The following is a 25,149-nucleotide window of genomic DNA, read 5'->3' as shown; positions in this document are numbered from 1 at the left end:
CCTTGAACTGATTCTAGCCAGTCGTAAAAATTGATTGGGCTGACCTCTGACCATTGATTGTGCTCGTGTTTGGTTCCCCTTTGACTTTGTCATTTATTGAGCGCAGAGGCCTGGTTTGAATGGTGTGTTGAACGCTTTGTGTGGTACATGCTCGTTGGTGTGTGTGTTTGTGTGGGCAGAAGTCTGGATGACATGACATTTCTGTTATGACATCCTCCCTTCAGACTCGCACGCAAAAAAAAGACACCTGCTATTTCGTGTGCGTTTCTATGGCGATGAAGTGATTTGGCTTTTAGGCAGGGGAGACATCAAAAAGAAAAGCAATTTTCTGGGATTACCACGGCAACTATGTCACTTCCGTAACCTGGGGCTCATCATGACTCACGTGGGATACTACTGGAAGACGGCTCAATTGCTTACTGTACTCACACCTTCTTACTCGGTGGTTATGGTCTCTGATTAACAACTCATTCATTGAGGGCTGTAAATATGCACAAACTGTCATATGTGCATGAAGATTTGAAAGAGTGTTTTTGTTCATTTGTTATGTTTATTTTTTTACTATTTCCATGGCATACATTCCCAGAGAACATGGCTCTTGCATAAATAAGAGAATCATAAGGAGTTTAATGTTTATTCTGTTGCTATTGGTTTTCAATAATATTGATTCAGATGTGCAAACCCCTCTTACATATGATCCTCTCGTAGTGTAAGAAGACTGTAGCATTCACTCAAACTATGAGATAACTTCATAATCTCTAGACTTGGATTCATGAATATGCGACTATTATTGATTACTTTGCCATTGGTTCAATGGCTTCGGTTTGGACACGGTTCGAATGTACAACCCCACGTTTATGTGACCCTCTAGTATTAATATGTATACACTTTCTACATATTATTAAAAAAATAACTTCTCCTCTACTATAAACCCTGGAAATGTTCCCCGCCGTCCCCCAGCTCTGAGGGGGGTCAGCCTCCCCGTGTCCCCCCTGGACCAGCTGGTCCCTACAGGGTCAGTACAGGCCTGAGGATCCCCCAGTCTTACAGGGGGCTGTGGTCTTTATCTTGCAGCTTCTGGACCTAATGCACACGCTGCACACCAGAGCAGCCAGCATCTACAGCTCCTGGGCGGAGGAACAGTACCACCTAGAGGGCACCAAGAAGATAGCAGCCGACTCTCGGACCCTCTGGACTGGATGCTGGTGTCCTCTGCTGCAAGGTCTGGATATGAGGACCTCATAGTATTCATATTATAGATGTAATTCATATAAGAATAGGATTTATAGACACATACTGCAAGGGCTGGATACGAGGACCTCATAGTATTCATATTATATATGTAATTCGTATAAGAATAGGATTTATAGACACATACTGCAAGGGCTGGATATGAGGACTTCATAGTATTCATATAATATATATATATATGTATTTCATATAAGAATACATTTGATTTATATACACATCCTGCAAGGGCTGGATATAAGTACTTCATAGAATTTATGATATATAAGTACTTAATATTGAATACATATTATTTATACATACATGCTGCAAGCCCTAGATATTAGATAGTACTTTATAAATCATATTTTTGTACTTATTATATTAATACATATTCATACAATCATGCTTGAGGTCGGGATATTGGTACTTCCTTTAATATGTAGTAGAACACATTAGTACTTAATATATGAATACATATTATTTATATATACCTGTAGTTCTTGTTATTAGCTAGTTCTTAATTAAAAGACCGATCTTCAGGACATTTCGATTTTACGCTTCGCAATGTATTATATGATATGTGAAAGGAAGTTATGCAAATAACAATAAAGAATAAAAGAGGGTTTTGGTCCGGTAAACTTCCTATATTGAAATCTAGTTCTGCTGCCTGGAGGAGCTGTATCGGACAGGCGGATCTGTGTGAGGCGCTGTGAGCGATCATTTCACTACCATGTTCATACATTTGTGTTGGTCCTCTGACCAGCACCCCATCTAGTCACGCTTCAGCATCACAATCTATGAAACCATTTGCATAGGTGTAAATCTCCCCCATATTTGTTTGGGATGCAAACAAGTTCATACGACTCACACCTCGCCCGTGGTCCCACCAAGGGCACAGCGGCGGCTCATATTGTAAAAGCTCCCAACATTCAGATTAAATATTTAAATAATGAAAATACCTGGCGGGGGAATATGCGTGAGTCAGTAAGGCCGTGTAAGATGCGAATGCTGCCAACGCGTTTCTCATAGGATGTTGAGATCATAAGGCTGTCTCATATATTCCTAGGTATTGCTCATGGTTGATAACTCCTCCTCCTCCCTCCTTTTGGCAGGTATCGCCTGGCTGTGCTGTGACACGCGGCGGCAGGTGCGCATGCAGGCGCTCACCTACCTGCAGAGGGCGCTGCTGGTGCACGACCTGCAGACACTGGACGCCACCGAGTGGGAGTCCTGCTTCAACAAGGTGCTCGTCCTCTTTCTCTTCGTCCGAGTGTGGTGGTCGTAGGGTGAAAGGTTGTGACTCCCAAGCAGAAAGTTTCTGGGTTTGAACTTCAATGTCTAACGTCTGCCTGTCTTGGCGTCCTCATGTCTAACCGCCAACCTGCTCCTTCATTCATCTCTGTACCTGTGTCTTAAAAGCTTTGGTTGGATGTGATTGATGTAGCCCCATTGTACCTCAGCCAATGTTAACAATGTTGTGTTTTTCTCTGTGTGTTTGTGTGTGCATGTCTGCGGGCGTGTGCGTGTCTCCAGGTGCTGTTCCCCTTGCTCACCAAGCTCCTGGACAACATCAGCCCAGCAGACGTGGGAGGGATGGAGGAGACCCGGATGAGGGCCTGCACCCTGCTGTCTAAGGTCTCACTCACTGTTCCACTAAACAGTCAGTCAGTCAGTCAGTCAGTCAGTCAGTCAGTCAGTCAGTCAGTCAGTCAGTCAGTCAGTCAGTCAGTCAGTCAGTCACTCAGGCACAAATGCACTCTATCGCGCCTACACTCTCTCTTCATCCCTGCCAATCCCTACCTCACCCCAACCCTATCAGCACCGCACACACGGACAAGCGTGTTTTATTATAAAAAATTAAAGCTTATGGCAAAGCCCTGTTTTAAATAATGCAGAAAAAGGTTTCATTTTGTGACGTGCATTATTTCATTCGGGTCTCACGTAGCGAACGTGTTTCGCATCTCACAGCAGCAACTAGCCGACTTATCGTAAAAAAACGTCACACACATATATACCCACATGTATACACATGCATCCACGCACTCAAACAACCGCAGGATGGTAAATGCATAGCTTCTGTGTTTTTCTTAAACATACCAATTTAAATTCAAGCTATGGTCTCAATATTCCATTACTTCTAAACAAGGTCACGTTGAGCGTAGACACACATAAACACAACGACTGAAGGACATCATGCCCACCTTATTCCAAATACACACTTGCACTCGAGTTGACTTATAAAGCAACCATTAAAACAAATAATTCATATAAATTGATTTGGTTAAGAACGACCGCCTCAAATGCCAAATGTCTTAACGACTACCACATGCAAATACCACATACTAGCTCCAGTGCATCAAGACATGACGTGTCTATCGGTTGACCATTAGTTCACCCAGGCAGGACCACCAGAACGACCTTTGTCTCAATGTTCCTGTGTGATAACGCGTGACACTGGTTTGCTGTTCCCAGGTGTTCCTTCAGCACCTGTCCCCCCTGCTGTCCCTGCCCACCTTCGCTGCCCTCTGGCTCACCATTCTGGACTTCATGGACAAGTACATGCATGCAGGCTCCAGTGACCTGCTGGTGAGTCGCACTATGGCTCTCTCTACCTACTGGTTAGAAGCTCACATTGACGACGCAGATGCAGCCTGTTGAAGAGCAGCTGGGGGAGGTGTATCCGGCCGGCTGGGGGATAAAACCAAGTACTCAAGACCTTAAAAATTAAATATCTCAACACGGAAATCCCGCTCACACACATCTCTTAAGACCCCTACGTTAAGTTATTGCTAAGTAGCTTAATTTTCGCTTAGTGACGATCCTAATCTACTGCCTGGCGCTCAGTGGAGTCTGAACGGCTTCATCCTCACTGTGGATGCCAGCGTCTTTTAATCCGCAATTTAGAGAGGAAAGGAGTGGCGATTGGAGAGTCAATACTACGTGACTCCAGCAGCTCAGGCGCCTCATCCACTGACATATTGATCTACTAGTTGGCTCCGAGCCTCGTGGGGATAGGGGGTTCCCTGGCTTCCAGATATATACTATTGAGGCTGCAGGGGAATGGATAGTGTTGTGGTTAAGGTGTTTGACCCCCAGTCCAACGGTTCTAGGGTTCATTCCTGCAGTCTACCTGTAGGCATCCTTGCGCAAGATGCCGTAATCCCCTATGTGCCTCATCATGCCGTCATAATCTGAGTTCATCGTTGGGTGCTTTGGATAATAGTGTCCACATTACAACCCTGGCTTGGTTAACCCCCCCCACCCCTTGGTCCCTGCTGCTTTCTTCATAGCTGGAGGCCATCCCAGAGTCCCTGAAGAACATGCTGCTGGTGATGGACACAGCAGGGATCTTCCACTGCTCGGACTCCCGCACCGGCTACTCTGACCTGTGGGAGATCACCTGGGAGCGCATAGTCTGCTTCCTGCCCAACCTGAGAGAGGAGCTCTTCAAGCAGACCGTCATAGCTGGTACTGGCACGCGCCCACACACACACACATGCACGCACACATACTCTCACACTGTCTCACACTCACTCACTTTCACTATCACTCTCACTCTCACTCTCACTTTCACACTCACACTCACACACCAGGTACCGTGGAGATGAGACAGACTGGAGACCTTGAAGCTCACATCATCTTCTCTGCCCTCCCTGTCCTCCCAGATCCAGGCCCCCCCAACAGCCTTCTGGTGGACCCTCCCCAGCCAGCAGGCCCCGGGGGTCAGCCTTGCCCCCCCCAGGGCCCCCAGCCAGTACCCCAGAACCCCTCCGGCATACCGGGCAGCCCCGCCCAGCCAAAGACCCCCAGCAGGCCCTCCACCCCCCAGGGACCCCCCTCACCCAGTGCCAACGGTGAGTACCAGCTAGAGGCCAATGTGGTCCGATATCAATCTAGAGGACCGGTTAAGCATGGTCCCATGAAGTATAATGCAAGTTTTATCATCATTCTATATTAAAGCAGTTAAAGGTATAATATGTAACATTTCTGCATCAAAATATCCCAAATGACTAGACCTATGTTATGTATTTTTCAATAGGTAACAACATATTGATTCGCTCGCTCTCCCTCTCATGTACACACTGACAACTTAGCTTCTGTGAATGGCCCCTCCTCTCCTTGTACACTAACAGGAAGTTGTGTGGGAAGATGGCTTTCCTTGCAGAGATGACGGCTGCCGAATTCGTTAATAGAATCGGTATTTGGGATGCAAGAAATGCTGGAACACTCATTGAATACACGGTCTGAATCTCAGAGTACTCGTAAACTCATTTTGTAGGCGCTGTCATAGTTTCCACCAATATACACGTATCAAAAGTCAGTTGATCTCTATTATATACAATGATTGGTCTGTTTAATCTTTATGTATACATTCTTTCTTTGTTAGCCCCACAACGGAGCTTCACTGGCCAAGCAGTACTTCACCTGCTCTTTACTGTTAGAGCTAGCAGGATACACAAATCCATTGGGAAGAGTTTGAAACGCGCAACGTCTCCGGTTTAATCACATTTTAGTTGGGTTATTGTTTAGGGCATAAAATAAACACTTAACTCCCCCGTCAGTTACCAACACTAACACTAATGCCTTTGGTAACGTTATAAAGTTCGGTCAACACGCTCAAAAAGTTAATGACCATGAATTACAGCACCTTTCTAATGGTGCATACAGCTGTTTGGGTATGTTTGGTACTCATTTTATGGGAAGTTAGCGAGTGAACGTTATGTTACTTGCTCAAATGCTCCCACGCCAAGTCACACTTCATCAAACTACGCCTTTTGTTGTTGCTTTGATTGAGAGACCACTAGCGGCAAAAATTCCATACCTTTAAACTTTAAATACCTGCTTCTTGATATCACTCTACAATAATCCCCTCCCCCTCTCCCCCAGGTATGGAGCGGTCGTCTCCGGGGCCCTCCCCCTCACCGCTGACTCCGCCCCCTGTCAAGGTGTCTCCGTCGCGGGGCCCCTCCCCCACCAGCCAGTCGCCCCTCATCCTGCAGCCCCTGGCCTTGCCCCTGCAGGTGGGCGGGTCCCCCATGTCCCTGCCAATCATCCTAAACCCCGCCCTGATCGAGGCCTCCTCCCCCGTGCCCCTCCTCCCTGTCTCCCCCCGACCCACCAGCCCCTCCCACGAGGAGAAATGAGACGCTCTCGTCTCGAGGCTTCCTCGTCTTCTTCTTCGCTTTGCCACCATTGCCTCTGGTAGAGGGTAGAGGGTGAGGGGGGGGGGGGGGGGGGTTCCGCACTCTCCTTCAGTTTGTTTTGTCGTTGATTTTCTTTTTTTCTGTTCAACACCGACGACTCCATTTAAATTTCTGATGACGTGGGATCCTCTCTGGTACAAGTGAAGCCACGCCCCCTACCCCATGACGTCAAAATATCACCCCAAAAACCAACCGACATAAGACAGCTAGCCTGGCCTCGAGCTCATCTCAACAGCTTTTGGGACGGGCGATGGTCATGTGCGAGCCCTTTACTTGTGAGAAGTAGTTATTTATTATTATCATGCATATTGTTATTATCATGTAAGATGGGAGCGGGGTGAAGGCTGACAGGATTCTGGTTTTCCATATTCTAAAGGACGCACAGTTTTTCAAATTTTGTTTTGTACTGGAGAATGCTTTGCTAAAGTGGCCCTCTTCACCATGCTAGTATGTCTGTGCTTAAAGATGATCTAGTGAATTCCGACAAGGGACCGTGAATAAGTGTATTTTTCTGTTTTTCTGTTCCTTTTGTTTGGTACCGCATGTTGTCAAGCCAATAGGATGTACAGTGCATCACCGGTGGCAGACGTCTTGGCCAGACTGGCACCAACTTGTATATATCCATGTCTTACCACGCTAGGTGAGGGGGGGTCGGCTGTCGTATTTAACTGTACAGCTCAATGACGGCACATTTTAGATTCATAGCCGACTGGGAAATAAATCAGTCTTGTTTTGTTTTGTGAAAGGGCCGTGCTCTATTCTCGTGACGCGTTTCAATGGGCGGGGGGGGGGGGGGGAAGTTTTACAGACTGTTGTGGTTTTTAATTATTACTCAGAAATAAAAAATGCTTAAGAACAAATAAACCAGGAGGGGGATGACGTACACACTCACGGAAGACGGATCTGAAAGCCTTTCAAAACATTCCTAAGTGTTGACGTGGATTGATTGAGCCTAAATTGTATGGGGAAAACGTACGTCTCTGGGTGTGCATGTATGTATGTCTGTATGTGTGTGTGATGTGAGCACCACATCGGATTGATTCAAATAGATTTTTAAAGGTTAAAACAAAGAGATTATTTAAAGAGTACAGTCTGAGTTAATTTAGTCTTGTTCATTATAACTGTTGTGTTGGTCTCGTCCCCGTAGATGGTGAACAGCCTCGTATACTGACAGCTCGGGGCTGGAGAAGAAGGCATTGGTTTGATATAGGGCGCTCTCCATCTTACTTACGCACTACAAGGTACTCTCTGCATGTCGATGCCTTCTGTACAGCAGCGGTAGCAGGCCTGAGAACATACTGTGTGAAAGGGTGAGAACTCTCGAGCTAGACGCCCTAACACCTTGGCTGAGTTCAGCGGTTTCAACCACATCCATACACTGTCCGCGCTCCAGACGTGAACGAGACCAGTTCTTCTTAAACCGTGGGATGGGAAAGAAATTATGGTGTGAATTCTTTAATTCCGATGCATCGAAAATTACACTGAAACATTACCAAAGTAGATGCAAACGTTTCCATGGTAACCACTTTTCCCGATAGTATGAAATGAAATCGTTCTTATTGAACATTGATCTTATTATAGTATGGATGTGGTTGGAACTCCTTAGGGGGCTGTACCTTCTTTGCTGAAAGGCAAGTCCACTCACCTTTTGGTTTTTCAGGAATATCTTTTCTAATGCGAGAGTAAATCCGTTTTGAACGCTTTGTAGCGCAGGTGACAGACGCGTCTATGTTTTGGTCGGGTAATACTAGGATTGTAAACATGCCTTACGTCAGGAGAGACAACCCAACACAATTCTTCCGCTGGCTTCATTGGTCATTCGGTATTTCTGGTTATCTGAGGAGCCTATCATTGTTTGGAAACAGGACATGACATGACTATGTGTATATAACTATACATATATATATATAAATAAATGAGAGCTAATGTACTTTTTACAATGTAATAAATATGTTAAGACAATGCTTCGCCTCGTGGTTGCGTTTTGTTACGTTATGTTCATGGTTAAACAGTCTTGTTGAGATATTGTGGTGTTGGTCTAAATGCTATCTAAATATCGAGACAACTTGTCTACATTTGCGCTGGAGCTCTGGTGTAAAACATCTGGATTTTTATTTAAAGCAGAATGAGAAACACAATCTTTTTTTTTTTTCGTATTAAACTAACTGTATCAGAAACTACAGAGAATTGTCCATGGGGGTGGGGAAAAAAAGACCATTGCCAGTCTCTTCATACATGGAATGTAAAAAGGTCAGTTAGATGAGGGAGTGCCATGATAATGTTTACAGATAAAATTGTCTAGTCTATAAAGATTGAAAAAACGACAGGAAAACATAAATGCGAACAATATTCCACTCACAAACTTTTTTTTTCTTGTTAACACCTACTGAGGCACTGAGTCCTCATCAAGCCTATTCGCTCATCACATGTCTACCCCCGTTAAAAAAACAAAAAAGAAAAATACATCCATCCCCCTCCCGGAACAATCTTATAATACGACTACAACAGTAAGAAAAAAAAAAAACACTTCTTCGCTCTGTCGAAAAAACGACAAAGCACAATCCTTCGGCTTGGTCCTCATTTGGCGTCCAACTTGGCCATTTCCTGAAGGTAAATCCCGATGCTCTCGCTGTCGAACAGAACAAAGTAAATGTTTTTCAGGGAGGACGAACTGGACGACACAAAATGGTTGGAGATGGCTTTCAGAATGAGCTGGGCTGCCGTCTGCTTGGGGAATCCGTTCCTGTGGGGAGAGGAAGGTGCTTAGTATGAAGGTCTAGGCTGATACTAGTTGATCTATTCTATTGATACATATTATTTTTTAGGGATTTGTGCCTCGTTTAAGGTGAGGATTCTTTATAAAATCACAATAGGTTTAAAGTGATGTAATTTATTATAGTTCTGACATGGGAACTGTCCGATATATTGGCATATATAAGATCTAGAATATCATAGAAAACTTTGCCGAACATCATGGCCCATTCCTACTTCTGGCAGAGACCAAGAGGTTTGGCTTTAAATGTATACATCTTAAAGTCCCCATTCTGCAGTCCCACCTGCTCTATTCGGTCTTAACGTTACAGTAAGGACAGAAACTCCTTAAACCTTATTGAAGGAACCAAGACACATTTTACCCTTCTATAGTTTTTATTTGGTTGGTAAAAAAGAAGGCGGAATGCATTATTGTTAAATTGCCTCACAGCATACCAACTTGAGAACGGATTGAAGTGTGGTACAAGTAAAGCACAATTTTGAGTGCTTTACTAGAAAGGAATTGGCACTCTAACTGCGCGTGTTGACCGAGTGGACTCACCGTCCGGTGGGCAGTGATGGGAAGGCGACAGACTTGAGTTTCTTCTCCTCGGCTGCGGAGAGGCAGTTCTTCACCGTCTTTTCTAGCTGGTCCTCGCACTTCTCCGAGCCCCAAGTTGGGACGTTGCAGTGGATGACGAAGCGGGCGGGCATACCGCTGGCCTGGCTCACAGCCACTAGGACACACAGGAGCATCACGGTTCTACTGGTTTCATGGTCTGCATGTCACCTTATTCTCATGATCTCTTTTGTCCTGCAAAAATACTATTCGTAGTGTGTTCTAATATATTTATTTATGTTTAGTTTTTAAACTTGTGTTTTGCATAAGGGATTAATAAAGTATCATGTTATCATCGGTGAACTTCCACTAATGTTGTAATTAGTAGAAAGTTGAGCATTTTGTGGAACTCCTCCCAAGCCACACAAGTCTCTCTCTCTCTCTTCCCCCCCCCCCCTTCAACTGCCTCAAGCCAGAGTGCATTCATCTTGGGGAGCTCAACGTGCATCACCTCACCTGACGCTACCTCCAGGGGACCCTGGGCTTTCCGGAGCTCCTTCACCCCATCCAGGAACTCCCGACCCCCAGCCTTCTCCAGGGCGCTACCTGCTCAGGAGAGGAACCGCAGGTGAGTGGAGGCGGTTTATGTAGCATCACACTACATACTAAGAGTAGTCTATTCAACTGGGCTGTATAAATGCAATTATTATTAGTGTGTGGTTTTATCATGTGGAAGTGTTAATACAAGTGCCCCAAAGCTTTAAATTTAAGAGAGGGGGGTACTTTATCAATATCTTATCTCAAGATGGAAGAATAATATAAATGTGATATTGTTAATAATATACCTATTTAACTATATAACAAAACATGAAATGTAAGGAAAAATAATTAGAATAGTAACTATAAGAAGCGGTTCATAGTATTTGTCTCCCCTATGGTCTCCTAATTCAAAAGTTCAACTATTCATTAGCATTGTAATCTAGTCAGTACTCCTCACCCACTCCTTCTTTCAGGTCCATCTCTGCGTTGGTGGGGTTGATGATTCCCTCCACCTTGATGGAGCCGATCTTGCTGATCTCGCTCTCTGTGAGGGAGAGCTGGGGAACAACAAGGTGGCGCTTGGTGATGCCGTCATGATGTTAAACAGAGCAACTCAGTTTTGTTTGCCTGTCTTGTATCATAGACGTTATGGTTATTACTTGTGTAAAGGCTCAAGCAGACTCAACACAATGCATGTTTATGCATGTTCGGAGGCAAACCCACAATAAAGTAAGATATTTTTCATATGTGCATTAGAGAACAAAGAGTAGTAGTAGCCATGAAATGCTACAAATTTCCAGACATCCTCAATGGAAAACGTTGAATACATGTGGACCAGATGTAGACAGATAAGTGCTATTGTAAATTGAACATTGCCTCTCCACAAATACCCTTGTTGCCTGTATTTCCCCAACAACATGACATGTGTTTTGATTGGTCTATCTTCTGGTGCATATGCTTCAGGGCTACTTCTAGATCAGGGATGGGCAACTTTCATGATAAAGAGGGCCACATTTTTCATCATATCGGAGGGCCACATGAATGCACACTTCAACTAAACGTGAGCTGAGAGAAGCTACACAATTTTGAATTTGGTAGATATGATTTCCTGTATTCTGGTGCATTTTGGGGACGGCCACTACCTAAAAAATCATCCAGAATCATAACCTATGTACGGTATGTTAATTGAACCAACATACATTCATTTCATGTTTTCCATGCTCAAACAGCCACATGAATGGTCAGTATTTTTATCAGTGCAAAGGGCTCACATACATCATCATTCAATGAAGTCAAAAAACTGAAAAACAGTGGCCCAACATTAAGTGCAACAACTCAATGAACTCAAACCCAACAAGCAGTTGTAGTAGTTGTAGTGGCGACTTAAGTGGATATCTTTAATGACTGATATCGCTTCTAAGCAAACTAGACGCATGGGTTTGCCTTCGAATTCTATGAATTCTTCTCATCTTTCTTGACCGAGTTTTCTGTAACTCGATAAATTATTATTATTTTTTTTTTTATTATGTGCGGGCCTGACTGAGTCCGCATGCGGCCCGCAACTGGCGGCCGCCAGTTGCCCATCCCTGTTCTAGATGCTAGCCTGGCTTCAACTCGTCCTGACTGCAGAGAGTCTGTTTGGTAACCTAACGACGTGGATGAGGATCAAAGGGGGGACCGAGGTCCCGGACGGTACCTTCTGGCCCAGGAAGAGGCTCTTGGCGGACAGGATGGTGAAGCCGTCTCCCGGGCCGTCCTCTACCGTGGAGTTTGGCACCGCCTCTTTGTCATTATCCGTGTTCTTCGAGTCAAAGCAGAAGTGGTGTTCAATTAAAACATAGTTAAGCGGTGCATTTTATAGGAGGTTTAGTTGTAGTGCCGACTACATCTGCCAAAACCCCGGAGCTGGGAGTGTCTCTGTGGCCGAGAGACCACGCCGCTGTGTGTGGACTTGGTAACCAGCCAGTAATTTCGTTAATGCATTGTGGAGCAACTATAATTCTGTCGAATCGCGAAGGGGCAATCAACCCAATGGCAGAACTCTAGAGTCATTACACAGACTTTGATTTGTGTTAATAGCACTTATGCATCGAATAAATCAATGGGCTCCTGGTGGGTTGACGACATTGGTAACGTTGAAGGGCAACAGTATCAGCAACCGGAAATATCGTGTGTATAAAAATAATCTTCAAACGATATGAAGAGTTGAAATCATTGAGCCTACATTGTATGGGGAAATCGTACGTCTCTGTGTGGGCGTGTGCATGTATGTATGTATGTATGCGTGTGTGATATGAGCACCACATCGGATTAATGCAAATAGATGCTTAAAGGTAAAACAAAGATTATTTAAGAGTATGGTCTGAGTTAATTTAGTCTTGTTCATCATAACTGTTTTGTTGGTCTCGACCCTAGATGATATACAGCCTTGTATACTGACAGCTCGGGGCAGATCAGATGGTTCGCCCTCATCCTAGTTACTTAGTTAAGCGCCTCCTCCTAGTCCTCTTTGACCCCCTGGAGGTTAAACTCACCCTGGGCTTGCGACCTGGTTTCCCCTTGCCCTTCTTGACGGCGGGCTTCTTTGGGCTCTTGGAGCGCGCTTCTCTCTTCTCCGGCATCACCACCTGGGCGTCCACCTTCACACGGTTGCCCCTCTTTTTGGACAGCAGCTCCGGGTGGATGCGAGGCAGGACGCCTCCGTTAGAGATGGTGACTCCCTTTAGGAGCTGGAGGGAGACAGAGAACCGTGGTGTGAGGAGGTCATTGGGAAACGTATTATGGGAGGTGCTATTAAGAAGGGGAACGCAGGGGCGGGTCTATGGGGCCCGGGGTGGCCCCACGCACAAATCCAATTGTGGTCACACAATTGGATTTGCCTCTCTGAGTACCGCTGCTACATAATCTGGCATATAAAAGATCTGCAAAAACCCGGTGTTGTGGTTAGTTGGCCCGTTACTCTGTGGCACTCCTGGGCCATCTTTTCATCAAGCGCCTGACTCTCTCGACTATTCCGAACCTTTACTTTCACTTTCATTTGGCTGAGCTGTGCCAACCCCCCCCCCCCCGAAACACGGCAGCAGCCTATGTTACTGAGGATGTTCACCCAGGGAAATCACTGGCAGATGATGCTTTGCTCTAATTATATCTGAATGGATAATGGTTTCATTCTCTCTCAAGCGGCCTTTACTGATTATCAGTCCACTCTTCAATTGTTGAGTCCATGATAATAAGAATGTCGGGTTTTATTCCAATATACCCCCACTGCTCTGGCTGCCTGAACAGTGGCCACATCGTATCGATAACCTTGTCTCAAAGGCCTCACAGCAGATTTGTTGTGCCAACACGCTGAGTGTTCGATGCGATCCATATCTGTGAACATCGTGCCAGGGTTTAAGCCGAGGCGATGGCAAGGAGCGCTTTCCCGGCTGAATCCGAGGAGGATGTGAATCTGAGAGCACCCTGGGGGGAATGTTCCAGGGAGCATGACGGAATTAATTTCCAGTTGCGACGTAAAGGGATTGTTGTGTGTTGTTGTTCCACGTGGTGCACATTACCGTCCTAAACAAATATTGTATTTTCATTTACTTTTGTCTGACTGAGGGGTTTAGTGTTGGTGATTGTAGATAGAGGTTGATGAAATACAGCTATTGGATATTGAGCAATCCCCTAGACCAGAGATATTTAACCGGTAACTGTTGATCAAAAAATAAAAATCTTCCAAAAATGTTAATATTTATTTTGTAAGGATGTATGATTACAATGCAGCCATTATGCCACTTTTACACATGGCACTATAGGCCACACACGACACATAATCATTGGCCAGGTTAAATATGTAACACAGTTGTACACGATATGTAATGGGGGCTCCCTCCACCGTGTGGATGGTCCAATAGGAGCATTGTATCAATAGCAGTATGTTCTATTGGTTACCTGGTTGAGCTCCTCGTCGTTGGCCACCGCTAGCTTGATGTGCCTCGGGGTGATTCTGCCCTTCTTATTGTCTCGTGCCGCGTTCCCAGCCAATTCGAGGATCTCAGCTAGGAAACACAGTAAATAGGATTAAGATAAATGGCAGATATACATATATGCATATCTTGCACAGGATGCAAGATCTTTTTTTTATACTGCTGTTTAATAAATAGATTATGCGCATTATATAAACTTAAGTATTTACGCGGTAGACTTACCAGCTAGATATTCGATAACTGCTGCCATGTAGACCGGTGCGCCCATGCCGATGCGGTACTTGTGCGTGCTGGTGCGCAGGTAGCGCATCATCCGGCCCACCGGGAAAATGACTCCCGCCCTGGCCGAGCGGGACATTTTGGTGGCCTTCTTCTTTCCTCCTCGAGCTGACATCCTGCCGCGACTGGTGGAAGTCTAGAGCTGGTGACACAAAGAGTTAACGAGAGTCATGAACTCCCGGCTAGGGCTGACAACATTAAAATAACGTTACATTGTAACTAGCCTACCATTCAGCATTCAGAAAATATTACATAAAATAATAATAGTTTATTGAATAGGTTGTTGTGGGCCATATAAGCAATTGACACAAAACAATGGTGTTTAAAATACTATAATCTGTACTTTAAGATATTTTTGCATATTTAGTGATCGTGTCTGTTCATACAACAAAAAGACCCCCCCCCCCCCCTACTTTTAATATAGGTACACAAATAAAAAAATAAAAACATTCAAGCGTTTATACTAACGCTAATGTATTTCCTTGTATAATGCTAACATGTGTTTGCTCATGTCTTGAAAACAGTCCCCATGCTCTGGTTAACAGATTGTTTTCCTCCTCCTCGCCAGATCTGCAGTAAAAGAGCAGTCCTGAGAGCCAAGAATCTATTCCGGGGTGCGATATTACGCACTGTTTGAACATGTGTCACAAATCAACAGGTTAGTGTGGCAAAACGTTTCTAAACAACTCTTTTCATGACATCCCGGAAAGGCTGTGGCAATTAAAAGGCTAGACAGAAAATATCAATATTATTGGTATATCGTGTTCGAGTAACCTCTATGTTTTTAAAGTAGGCCTACGTTGTTTACAGATCAATATGTAAATGTGGACTAGAGAGGAATGCTGGTCTGTCAAGTATGCGGGCGTTGTCCCAACTGTTGAAGGTGCTATAATACACTTTTATTCAAACCATATGTGGTCCAACAATGCACAGGGGAAGAAGGGTTTGCACAGCGCGAATTAATCAGGCTCTAGGATTTGTGTATTCCACTCATGGATTTATAATCCACTTTCTTTTGCCCCCCAACAACTTCCCGCTCGGCAGTTCTTTTGACGTCTCCGCTGTGCGCACGCTGGAATGCATAGCGACGTGATCGTGCAGGCGCAAATTATGTTTTTTTTTTAAATAACGTGAATAGATGTCGAATCGTGTCTCCAATGCTCACTCGTCCCTCGCGAAGGACACTGCTCTGGGAGTGAAATGGATGAAGGGGGGTGTGCTCGTGCCACCTACTGTACCTTCGTTGCAACATCACTTCGACGCACGAGATATATATTATAATTTCTCATTGAATAAAACATCGAAAACAAGCGTACGTTGCAGGAGAAAATGCATTGCACACCTCATTATAGTATCCTGGAATTTGATTTGGGGATGGACGTGCAACCGTGCATAGAAAAAGCCAAAGCCATACTGTATACGTGCGTTTCAGGATAGGATGTGCGTATACGGGATTAAATATGCACACCTTTCTTATCAGTGGGCCTCACTTCAATGTTTTCCTCACTCGCTCGCGCAGAAACGGATCGTTTTGTAATAGAGGCGTTACGATCATTGGGCCGTGGCATTTAGTTTAACCACCTTCATCCTCCGTAAAAGTGCAACCATTTTGTTTTTGCTGTATTTAATCTGTAATCTAACCAGACATGGAAAGTAGCGTTCCTTACGAATGCGGTACGCCACGACAGCCAAGAATCCGGATATGCGCGGCCGTGAAATACTCCGAGTTTATACCTGTCTTGTCCTCCTTTTTACACGAATGGATGTCGCCCTGCAATTCCCTCTTGAAAAAATCCCCCGATCAACGGCTGTGTGTAGTTTTCCTTATTTGCTGGTCCTGGTGCGTATCCTGTTACCAAAAAAAACTACAGGCCGAACCACCGTACATTGGACGCAGGCTGGCGCTGTGCTACTGATGCTGCAAAGGGGGGAAATTCTTTACAGGGAAAACCATGAAAACGCCCCCTTAACATGGCTTCGGTGGGCAATGGATGTTGGTAGAGGGGAATTCGACGTGCTGTGAGATATATACTGCACATCAGCACGGTATTTCGTGCGTCATGCACACCAGAACATATTTAAAGAGGGTAGCCTATATGAGACGGGGCTTTGGAGCAAGACAGAATAAAACATGTATTCGTGAACCATCCAGGCCGCAACCCGAGACTTGCCACTCCGTACCCGGGTTTTGACAGCGCGTAACGGCACAGCGAGATTTTTATTTGGAAAAAGGCAGCCTCTTGTCATACCAGTAAATGCACACTGTTTGTCTATGTGGTATATTTCCCATCAGTTTAACAGGCTTTCAACCTGTTAAGCATAATGTCGGATTATTTTACAAATCGTTTTTCCCCTTGGGCAATAATGATGTCTCTCAAGCAGAAAGCATCAAAGGATCTCCTATCCTTCATGGATCATAATCACGTCACGTGGGACTCCAGGGTAGAGAAAAGCCAATCTGATGAGCTGACTCCATCTTTGGTCTGTCAAAGACAAAATTAATCCAACACAATGCGTTATGACAGCCATTACCTCCTGTTGATTTGACCATTATTTCCAACTAAGACTCATTCAACAATAGATAATTCTAGTGTCAAATAATGTAAAAATGTAAATTTTTATATATTTCTATATTATATGTTTTTCATGTTTTATAACTGCTCGATGGAATTTAAAACAAAATGTTTTAAATCCGATGTGGTGCTCATATCACACACGCATTAAACAAAAACCTTTAATATTCACTGCTGGGGTTGTCAGGTCGGACAATCATGAATATGGATACATTCAATACATAAATGAGCAGATCTTATCAAATATTTAATAAATTCGAATTCAATGTTTTAGAATTTAATGTAATATGGAATTAATTCGAACTACCTGTCATGATCTAATTTAAGCTATTAGAGACAGCACTTCTCTGCAATTCAATTTCTGAATCACAACAGTTCACTAATAACACATGGAAATTACCAATGACACATTATTAGTAATGCATAGAGCTTTACTGGTTCGGATAATATTATGCTATGCAAAACTTTCAAATGTAGCTGAAAGTAATCAACTGATTATTTTCTGTGGCATAGAGGTATTGAGTGTTAAGGTCTTGTATTACATATAGATGTATGGGGGTGTAGGAGAAAAAAAAATAAACGTCCCTGAAAGTGTCAGAAGGTGGCAGCAAAGTAACATATTTGAGAGAATCCTCTGTATTTACAAGTAGAACATTTCTGCTAAACATATCAAATAGCTGCATTTGATTTACGATACAACCAATTGTATTCAAATACTTTCAAAGGCACAAATAGTTCAAACTATGTGGTCTTTCAGGCAATTGTATTTGCTTATTTTCTCCTGTATCTATCTTTTCTGACCACTAGAGGGAAGTACACTGTCCACTGCTTTTCTTGGCCAATAGCCTAATTATAATTTTGAACAACAGCCAAGCGAAGTCTATTGACGACCCTTTTGTGACATCGGAAATACAGTGCTGCGAGACATCTATAAATCATATATTAATATCTGAGAGATCAAAGGTAAATTTTATGCAGCTCCTAGAAAAGTTCCTTATGTGAAGATATGGAAATAGTTGACATAGGGAAAATAACATACTATTCGTTTATGGAGTTACAATGTATTGACATTGTAACTTATGTAAATTATGCAGCGGATTTCTTAGTTAAGTATAATTCCAAACTTTATGAGGCAGACTTTGAAAGCCAAAACAGTGACAATAAAATCTATAAACCATAATATTAAAACAATAAATATATCAAAACAGCGGAACAGCTGCCATTATGCACCTGTGGTCTCTCCTTTGACAATAACATGGGCTCAAAGGACTATAAATGCAAGTAAAGAGGTTTAGATTCAATAAAGTAAATTTATAGTTTGCAATTTACCATCTCATTGCCAGTATAAATCAATGTAATCTAATATAACATTATCATGGTCATTATCCAGATCATAGTTGCCTCACATCAATAGTGGGTGACAAATGGGATCTCAAATGACTGCATCAAAAGCGAAATGGATACCAAGAACCTGAAAACGGGGGGATATATATTAGAATAGCTAGCAGCCCCGTAAAATGAAGAGCTGTGGTCTAGACGTTCTGGGTGTATACGGTCTCTCCAGATGAAATGGGTCAGATACGTGGGAGTAGTAAAGTTTGGGCATGGGCCACTGAGGGTAATGGGGTGTTAGGGTCCCACACTTCTATTGGTTGTATCCCCTTCAGCGACCTATAGCTTTGAAATTGGGTCAGCCCTGCAGACCAGAGACCAGACCTCCGACAAATCTCTACTGTCCCATGAACATCCCTGTGAGATAGTGGTCGGGGTGGAGGGGATTAGCGGGGGGGGGGATGCAGACAGCAGAGATGGCTTATCCATCCCTGCTTGTCATCTGAGGGATGCTTTCTCCCCCTCTGACTGGAGGACGTAGACTGTCCCAGTTAGCATCCTCTCCAGATGATGAAAACAGCTGGCACTGCCGACCACGGTAGTCCAAACAGACGCCGGTGTCCCCTAATGCCAAGACCGGACCATGCAGCAGCACTTCCTCTTTGGGTTCTGGACATGGGAACGAGATGTTCAACCATGATCCTTTGGTCCATTCGCGATGTCCCATTCCATGCCAAGAACAACTTATGACGGTATAAGTTATGTAACCTAGCTGAATGAGAATAGAGCTCAATCCTAGGCCATAGACCTAGATCCTAGTTGATTCGGAGATGAAGTTGGTTTTTTCAATCAGGCATTCTACAAACCACAAATGGAAGTGGAAGGACTTTAACATTGAAAGAAGAACTGAGGAAAAAAAGGCAAAACAAGTAAAAATTAGAGCTTAACATATGTTTGAATATGTTTGACTTCATGGCCCCCTTAAATTAAAATAATAATGTACTAAAGTAGAAGATCTATTATTTTAGCTTGAGGGAGGATAAAAGCAGATGACATGTTTTGACAGATTGTCCTGGTATCTCAGATTTACCTGTGGATACATACTGTATGTCCGGAAGGCAGTTGAGAGTATTACTTATTCCTCCGCCATTCCAACAAACAGCCATCTAAACGGGGCCAATACAATCATTTAACATGACGGGACCTAGATACAAGATATTCCCAGTGACCCCCAACTCACCCCCATCCTATGGCTGGAAGAATCATTAAGGCTTAGCATTGATACAGCACTGCTTCTGTTTGCTTTCGCTATCGTTCAAATTAAGATTCCACGCTAGATCATTTTGGGACGTCCGCAATGGAAATCTATTATTCCTCTGTGGCTGTGGTCTGGTCATTTAAAAGCAATAACATACAACCTGTTTATTCCTGCGATGGCGACGTTTTGGGCCGTGCCGCTGTCTGCTTAGACACAATGACCATTCAAGCATCATCACATCTGACTCCGTTTCCTGCCATAGTCCCACACTGTTTGTTCTCTCGATGGTTGTTTACCTAGCCATTCGTCTCCTGTCCTCCCTCACTTGGTCCACCATCACTGCCAACACTTTGCAGACTCAGTTCTCCATCTCTCACTCGACGCTGACGCACACTGCCTCCTCTATCTGGCCCCATGTAACCCTCCATCCATACCCCCTCCACCCCACCCTGGACCGGGTAGTAACATCCACCCATCAACTGCCAGGAGAGGGGAAACTCTCCATTTCCCCCCACTCTGTCTCATCCTCCCTGCTTATATGGCACCGTCGGAAAGAGGTCAAGGACATGACGTGGGACTGTCTTGCACATGCAGGGGAGATGAGACCTTGGGGTCAGTGGTCAGAGAGGAGCAGGGAGGTGTTTGATTGTGTGTTTGGAGGTGCTTGACCTGGCCCTCCAAGGGTCAACTGCAATGTGTTCAGTGGATGTCCCTGAATCTCATACTTTGTGTCGTGTAGACACGTTTTTTTGTTGGTCAAGCGGCATCATTTATGTATCTAGATCTATCTTCAACCAAAATGGTACTTGACATGTTAACGGTTCGTGAAATGTAGATCATGAGGCTGTATATTCCATAGAAACATTCACAAAGAGTTGTAAGTAGTGTAACATTCTGCCTTGCTCCTCTCCTTGAAGAGACGAGTCAAATCCATGTTCTCCTTCCTTCCTTCCTTGGTTACTCGCCAGTAGACATATATAAATATGTGTCAGCGGCTCTGTGAGACGAAGAACATTTTTCATTTGATCTGATCAACATCCTGTGGCTTTTATTGTGATGTTCGCTCCCTGGTGAAGGCAGTTGAGTGGCAGCCATTTTGGCTGTCCTCGTCGGTTGATTTAGGCCTGGAAGGCAGCACACCAGTGATGGCAAATGGGACCGGGTTCAAGTCCTTCCTTGAGCAAAGAGCCTCCCTTGGCACACTCACACACAGACATCCCTTTTTAAAAGCGCCTCTGGTTCCTAAACCACACTTCCAAACCACACTCAGGTGGCATCACTCGGAGACAGCTGGAAAGGCCATCGAAGTGCTTTCAGACAATAGTCTGTTTCCAGACTATTTTTCCCAGGATTCTGTCTGACTCACGGACATACTTTGATTTCAAGAAACACCTCCTATTTTTCAGCAGACGAAAGAAAGCCGTAGCTCATTGTTTACTTGATAAATGTTTGTCCTAGTTTCTCTGTCGCTCCGTGAACGTTTAAAAGTAATTGCCGAAAGCCTCGAGATCAGTATGCTTTGAGGACCAAACAGCCATGAAAGAGGCTGCTTCAGGTTGGAAAACTCATCAGTGCACAGGGACACAGCCGCTGCCAAACATATTGCCATCTTGGCTTTTGGTTTATTTACATGAACCTGGAGATTCTAGTGGGGACAGAGCAGGGGTTATGCTAAAACATATATGACTGGGGAGAGAATCGTTGGAAAATAAAATCCACATTAATAGAATCCGAATCAGTGCCAGGTGTGATGCTGAGCTGGTTGATCCGTTGAGATGAATTAGGGAGTGATTGAGTGGAGCATGTGTAGCAGGCTAAGACATTATAGGTCTCTTAATAATATGTAATCACAAGGATAGTGCTTTGAGAAACGCGTCGCAAGCCAAACTACCCGGCGAGCAGAACCCCAATGACACGGCCGCCCAGATGCTGAGCTGTTCTGTGGCCGGAACCGTATTTGTGTTGGAATCACAGCTGCGGTTCTATTGGCCATTGGTCCGTGGCTCTGGACACTGTCCACACTGTCCCACCTGAGGCCTTCCTGTAGTTTAATATATTTACCTTGAAGGCACTGTCAGCAGCATGGGGGGGGGGGGGGGGATCGTTGGGGGTTGTGTTGCTGTTGGTGATTGAAATGTTCAAGCTGGGGAGGGGGGGGAAGTTGAAATTCATATTTCAGTCTGGAGACGGAAGGAACGTGAAAGTAATCTTGTCTTTTATTGAGCAGTCACAATCTGATGCAATTGTATAGGCCTTAATCACAGTATCACAGGGGCAAACCTGATAATCTTTAGATATTTGCAATATTAAATTTTATTGACATTTTTTGTCAATCAAATTTGTACCACCCCGACACCATGGGTAAGAAAACAAAGACTATGCAGGATAGAATTGTGAGCAGCAGATCCTACGGCATCTATTAATGAAAAAACATATTTAAGCTCTTGCTTTCTTCAGGTGGACGCCAATAGAAATGTATCCATGGTCAGGAGTGGTTCTTGAGAATACAAATCTAAAGAGGCCTGAAGCAGAATGCTGCCAAGGAAACCAGGTATAAGCTCCCGAAAGCCCCCCCTGCATCAGCTCCTGAAGCCCCTGGCGGTTGTAAGCACACCCTTTGCTTCAACAGAATAGGAGTTAAAAGAGGATTTCAACCAAGGAGCACAGTGGTTCAGGTTTCCCTTCAGATGCCAGTCTTCAAAGATGGGCTTTACTGTGTCGACCAAGTCCGGTACCACCAGGACCCTCTCCCCTCCTCCTGCCCCCCTCCTCCAAAGTCCTGCATTCCAATGGAGTATTTTTAGTTGCTGGCATTTAAACTTGGCCAAACTTGATGTTCACATACCCGGACCGGACCATCTGCACCGTTTCCTGTTCCTGTGACAGATGAAGGTTAATAATTACAATGAGCCGACCAAGATAAAGTAAATAATCGCTTTTATTATCGTTAGCAGCTGGTTGCTTGAATCAACTTCAGGCTTTTGTTGATGGCTTTTGTGCATAAGACTACCACGCTGGGTACGCTGGTGGCTTGATAGAAGCCGTTGTTTATGTGCGAGCTATACAGTATCGTTAATGAACGCAGCAACACCTATAAGAACGGCCATCATGAAACGTCAATCATTTCACCATCTTAACTTGACCCCCGCCAGCGACCAGAGCGAGTCGTAGTGTCCAGTGGCTCTGCTCAGTCCGCCCCGGGGAACAGAACAAAGACTTTAGCGGGTTCCCACATCCTTACGGTATGGTTGAAAAAGGTGTAATTGTATTCGAAAATGAAAAACATAAGCTGACGTAGCATTTAGTGCGCCTTGTGAGGTGCTGGAAAAAAAAGGCTATTGCAGTTATTTGTGATTGGATAAAAAATGAATGCCAGCCATTAACCATTTCTTATTTATGGATGGGGAAAATAAACACTGATTTAAGATGATCAGAACTACCTCACAATTCCAACTTCAGTGAACATGGTCAGGTTTTTTTCTGACCATCAGTGACTACTGGAAAGCTGCTAGATATAGTCTCTGTTAAGAATTCTGCTTCAGCTTAAATTGAAAATGTTAAATTCTGCTTTCTTCCAGTTGGTTATGAAACAAATATGAGATTGAAATGCACAAAAAAATTATTGGGTTGACTGAATCATGAAGAAGAGGTGAATGATAAAGTATAAACTATATAAAAAAAAGTCTGATCTTTTGCTGTTTTGCAACGCTCATTAATCTCTTTCCTGGTTCACCACAGGAAAATTATTGGATGCTCCCCTCTGAGCAGCCCAAGATAAGGCTTACTAGATAATGCATGGAAGTTTCCATGGCTCCCTCCGCGGTAAGTGTTAGGCCCGTGGCTGCTGCACGTCCGCTTTGGCAGCCAGGTGGAGTTATTTGTGTCTGCTGTGGTCGCCGCTTCTTTCCAACCAACACAGAAAGCACAGGTCACATTCTAGTCATGGGTTAACCACGTGTCCCCATGCTCATGGCAACTCCAAAAAAAACAAAACTTTTTTCCTTACTTACAACGCTAATACCGCACAACCTCGAACACTTCTGAATGGTTTCAGAAAGTGTGACCACGGCCCAGCTTCTGCGGCTGCTGAGCAGGCGCTCAGGTGATGACAAGTGTGTTTCCGAGTTGCGTTGTTGAATGTTGCCCTCTGTAATTAGTGATGATACAGAGCGCGCTCCCAGTCTCCTGCAGCCGCGGGGTTGATTTAATGGTTTGTGTCATTTTTCCTTCCATAAAATGACCTTCCTTGTAACCTTTGTTGAGACCTCAAAGTAAGATTATTTATTTCCCTGTGCCAATGTGTCTTTTTTTGTTTTATTTGAAATATCTTTTCAGGATATCTCTGATCTTGCAGTCAATAGCATGGGTAGTTAATAAATAAATAAAAAGAGCTGCATATGGGATCGAAAGAGCTGTAATATTTCAAAATGGCACCCTCCTTTTTTGTTTAGGGTCCATGAGATATACCTTTATTCATAGTTCTGTAAATATGACGGCACATCTGGCTGCTATAACATCTGTTCTTCAAACACCTTTTCTTTCTGTGCTGTTCAGAGGATCTGCTGGGATCTGCTGCTCCTCTGATGTTGGCCAACCTGTAAGTCATTCTGCAGAGGGCCGCTGCAGCACAGTAAGGTAAGAAGCATACACACACACACACACACACACACACACACACACACACACACACACACACACACACACACACACACACACACACACACACACACACACACACACACACACACACACACACACACACACACACACACACACACACACAGATCTACATCTAGACAGACACATGCATATGCACTTGCACACATATGCACATACACAAACGAGCACGTATATGCGCCAATATAAACAGTGACGCATCTGAACACAAACACACTGACTAGATATATTTTGAGATTCTGATCCGATATATGCACACACATACACCCCAACATAGAGACACACACACACACACACACACACACACACACACACACACACACACACACACACACACACACACACACACACACACACACACACACACACACACACACACACACACCATATTGTGAGCCACATGCAGGGGTCTGAGCCGCGTGGGGACGTAGGTAACATCCTGCACATTCATCTGGAAAACAAGTCAAGGTCGTAAATTATCAGATCCAGCATGCGCTTGTTCTGTACACTGCTCAAAAATGTACTGCATCAACAGATTGCGTTGCCCTCATAGAAGATGTTCAGTTGTTCCCCTGGTGCCACCTGGAGAACAACTTCTTGTTGGCATTCCTCTTGAACGTAAGACGACGAAAGAATCTTGAGTAGTTTAGAACTTTACCAGAGAGGACAGGAAAGGCCTTTAAGATTAGGTCAACTTCATGCCAACCTGTAAGGGGTTGACATTTTAGTAGGTGGTCCAGTTATCAGCCCTTGGACCTGGGGTTAGCATGGAGGC

General features: G+C 44.2%; 2 protein-coding genes across 4 annotated transcripts in view; one reads left to right on the top strand and one right to left on the bottom strand.

Annotated features, from left to right (window-relative positions):
- The window catches only part of LOC130404114 (Golgi-specific brefeldin A-resistance guanine nucleotide exchange factor 1-like), a 78,658-nt gene extending 72,216 nt beyond the window's left edge, over positions 1-6,442 (top strand). For both annotated transcript variants that reach the window (XM_056608717.1, XM_056608716.1), the window contains exons 34-40: positions 1,075-1,222; positions 2,343-2,473; positions 2,764-2,865; positions 3,703-3,816; positions 4,521-4,698; positions 4,896-5,084; positions 6,118-6,442. In XM_056608717.1, the coding sequence (XP_056464692.1) occupies positions 1,075-1,222; positions 2,343-2,473; positions 2,764-2,865; positions 3,703-3,816; positions 4,521-4,698; positions 4,896-5,084; positions 6,118-6,374 (1,119 nt within the window). In that variant the 3' untranslated portion in view covers positions 6,375-6,442. The remainder of the gene's footprint in view (positions 1-1,074; positions 1,223-2,342; positions 2,474-2,763; positions 2,866-3,702; positions 3,817-4,520; positions 4,699-4,895; positions 5,085-6,117) is intronic.
- A 1,830-nt stretch (positions 6,443-8,272) lies between these two features.
- LOC130404759 (core histone macro-H2A.2-like) lies at positions 8,273-16,461 on the bottom strand. Of its 2 annotated transcripts, none has more exons than XM_056609651.1 (9): positions 16,202-16,461; positions 14,478-14,676; positions 14,221-14,327; positions 12,819-13,013; positions 11,981-12,085; positions 10,742-10,841; positions 10,261-10,350; positions 9,748-9,922; positions 8,273-9,177 (listed from the first exon to the last, which is right to left on the bottom strand). In XM_056609651.1, exons 2-9 carry the CDS (start codon positions 14,647-14,649, stop codon positions 9,012-9,014), a joined length of 1,110 nt encoding a protein of 369 aa, XP_056465626.1. In that variant the 5' UTR covers positions 14,650-14,676; positions 16,202-16,461; the 3' UTR covers positions 8,273-9,011. The 2 variants fall into 2 exon arrangements, with proteins under 2 accessions (XP_056465626.1, XP_056465625.1); XM_056609650.1 differs by having other exon boundaries at positions 8,275-9,177; positions 16,269-16,460.
- Positions 16,462-25,149: the final 8,688 nt, after the last annotated feature.

This window comes from Gadus chalcogrammus, chromosome 15 (assembly GCF_026213295.1).
Source record: "Gadus chalcogrammus isolate NIFS_2021 chromosome 15, NIFS_Gcha_1.0, whole genome shotgun sequence".
NCBI lineage: Eukaryota > Metazoa > Chordata > Actinopteri > Gadiformes > Gadidae > Gadus > Gadus chalcogrammus.
Note: the sequence above shows the minus strand (reverse complement) of the source record. Positions and strands in the feature narration are given on the sequence as shown.

What these genes read in the sequence shown, in the direction of transcription:
- LOC130404759 (XM_056609651.1), bottom strand. Translation starts at nt 14,649, where the DNA reads ATGTCAGCTCGAGGAGGAAAGAAGAAGGCCACCAAAATGTCCCGCTCG. An exon ending in AGTTATCGAATATCTAGCTG is followed by an intron (nt 14,328 to 14,477) that starts GTAAGTCTACCG and finishes TGTGTTTCCTAG; the next exon opens with CTGAGATCCTCGAATTGGCT. An exon ending in ACGACGAGGAGCTCAACCAG is followed by an intron (nt 13,014 to 14,220) that starts GTAACCAATAGA and finishes GTCTCCCTCCAG; the next exon opens with CTCCTAAAGGGAGTCACCAT.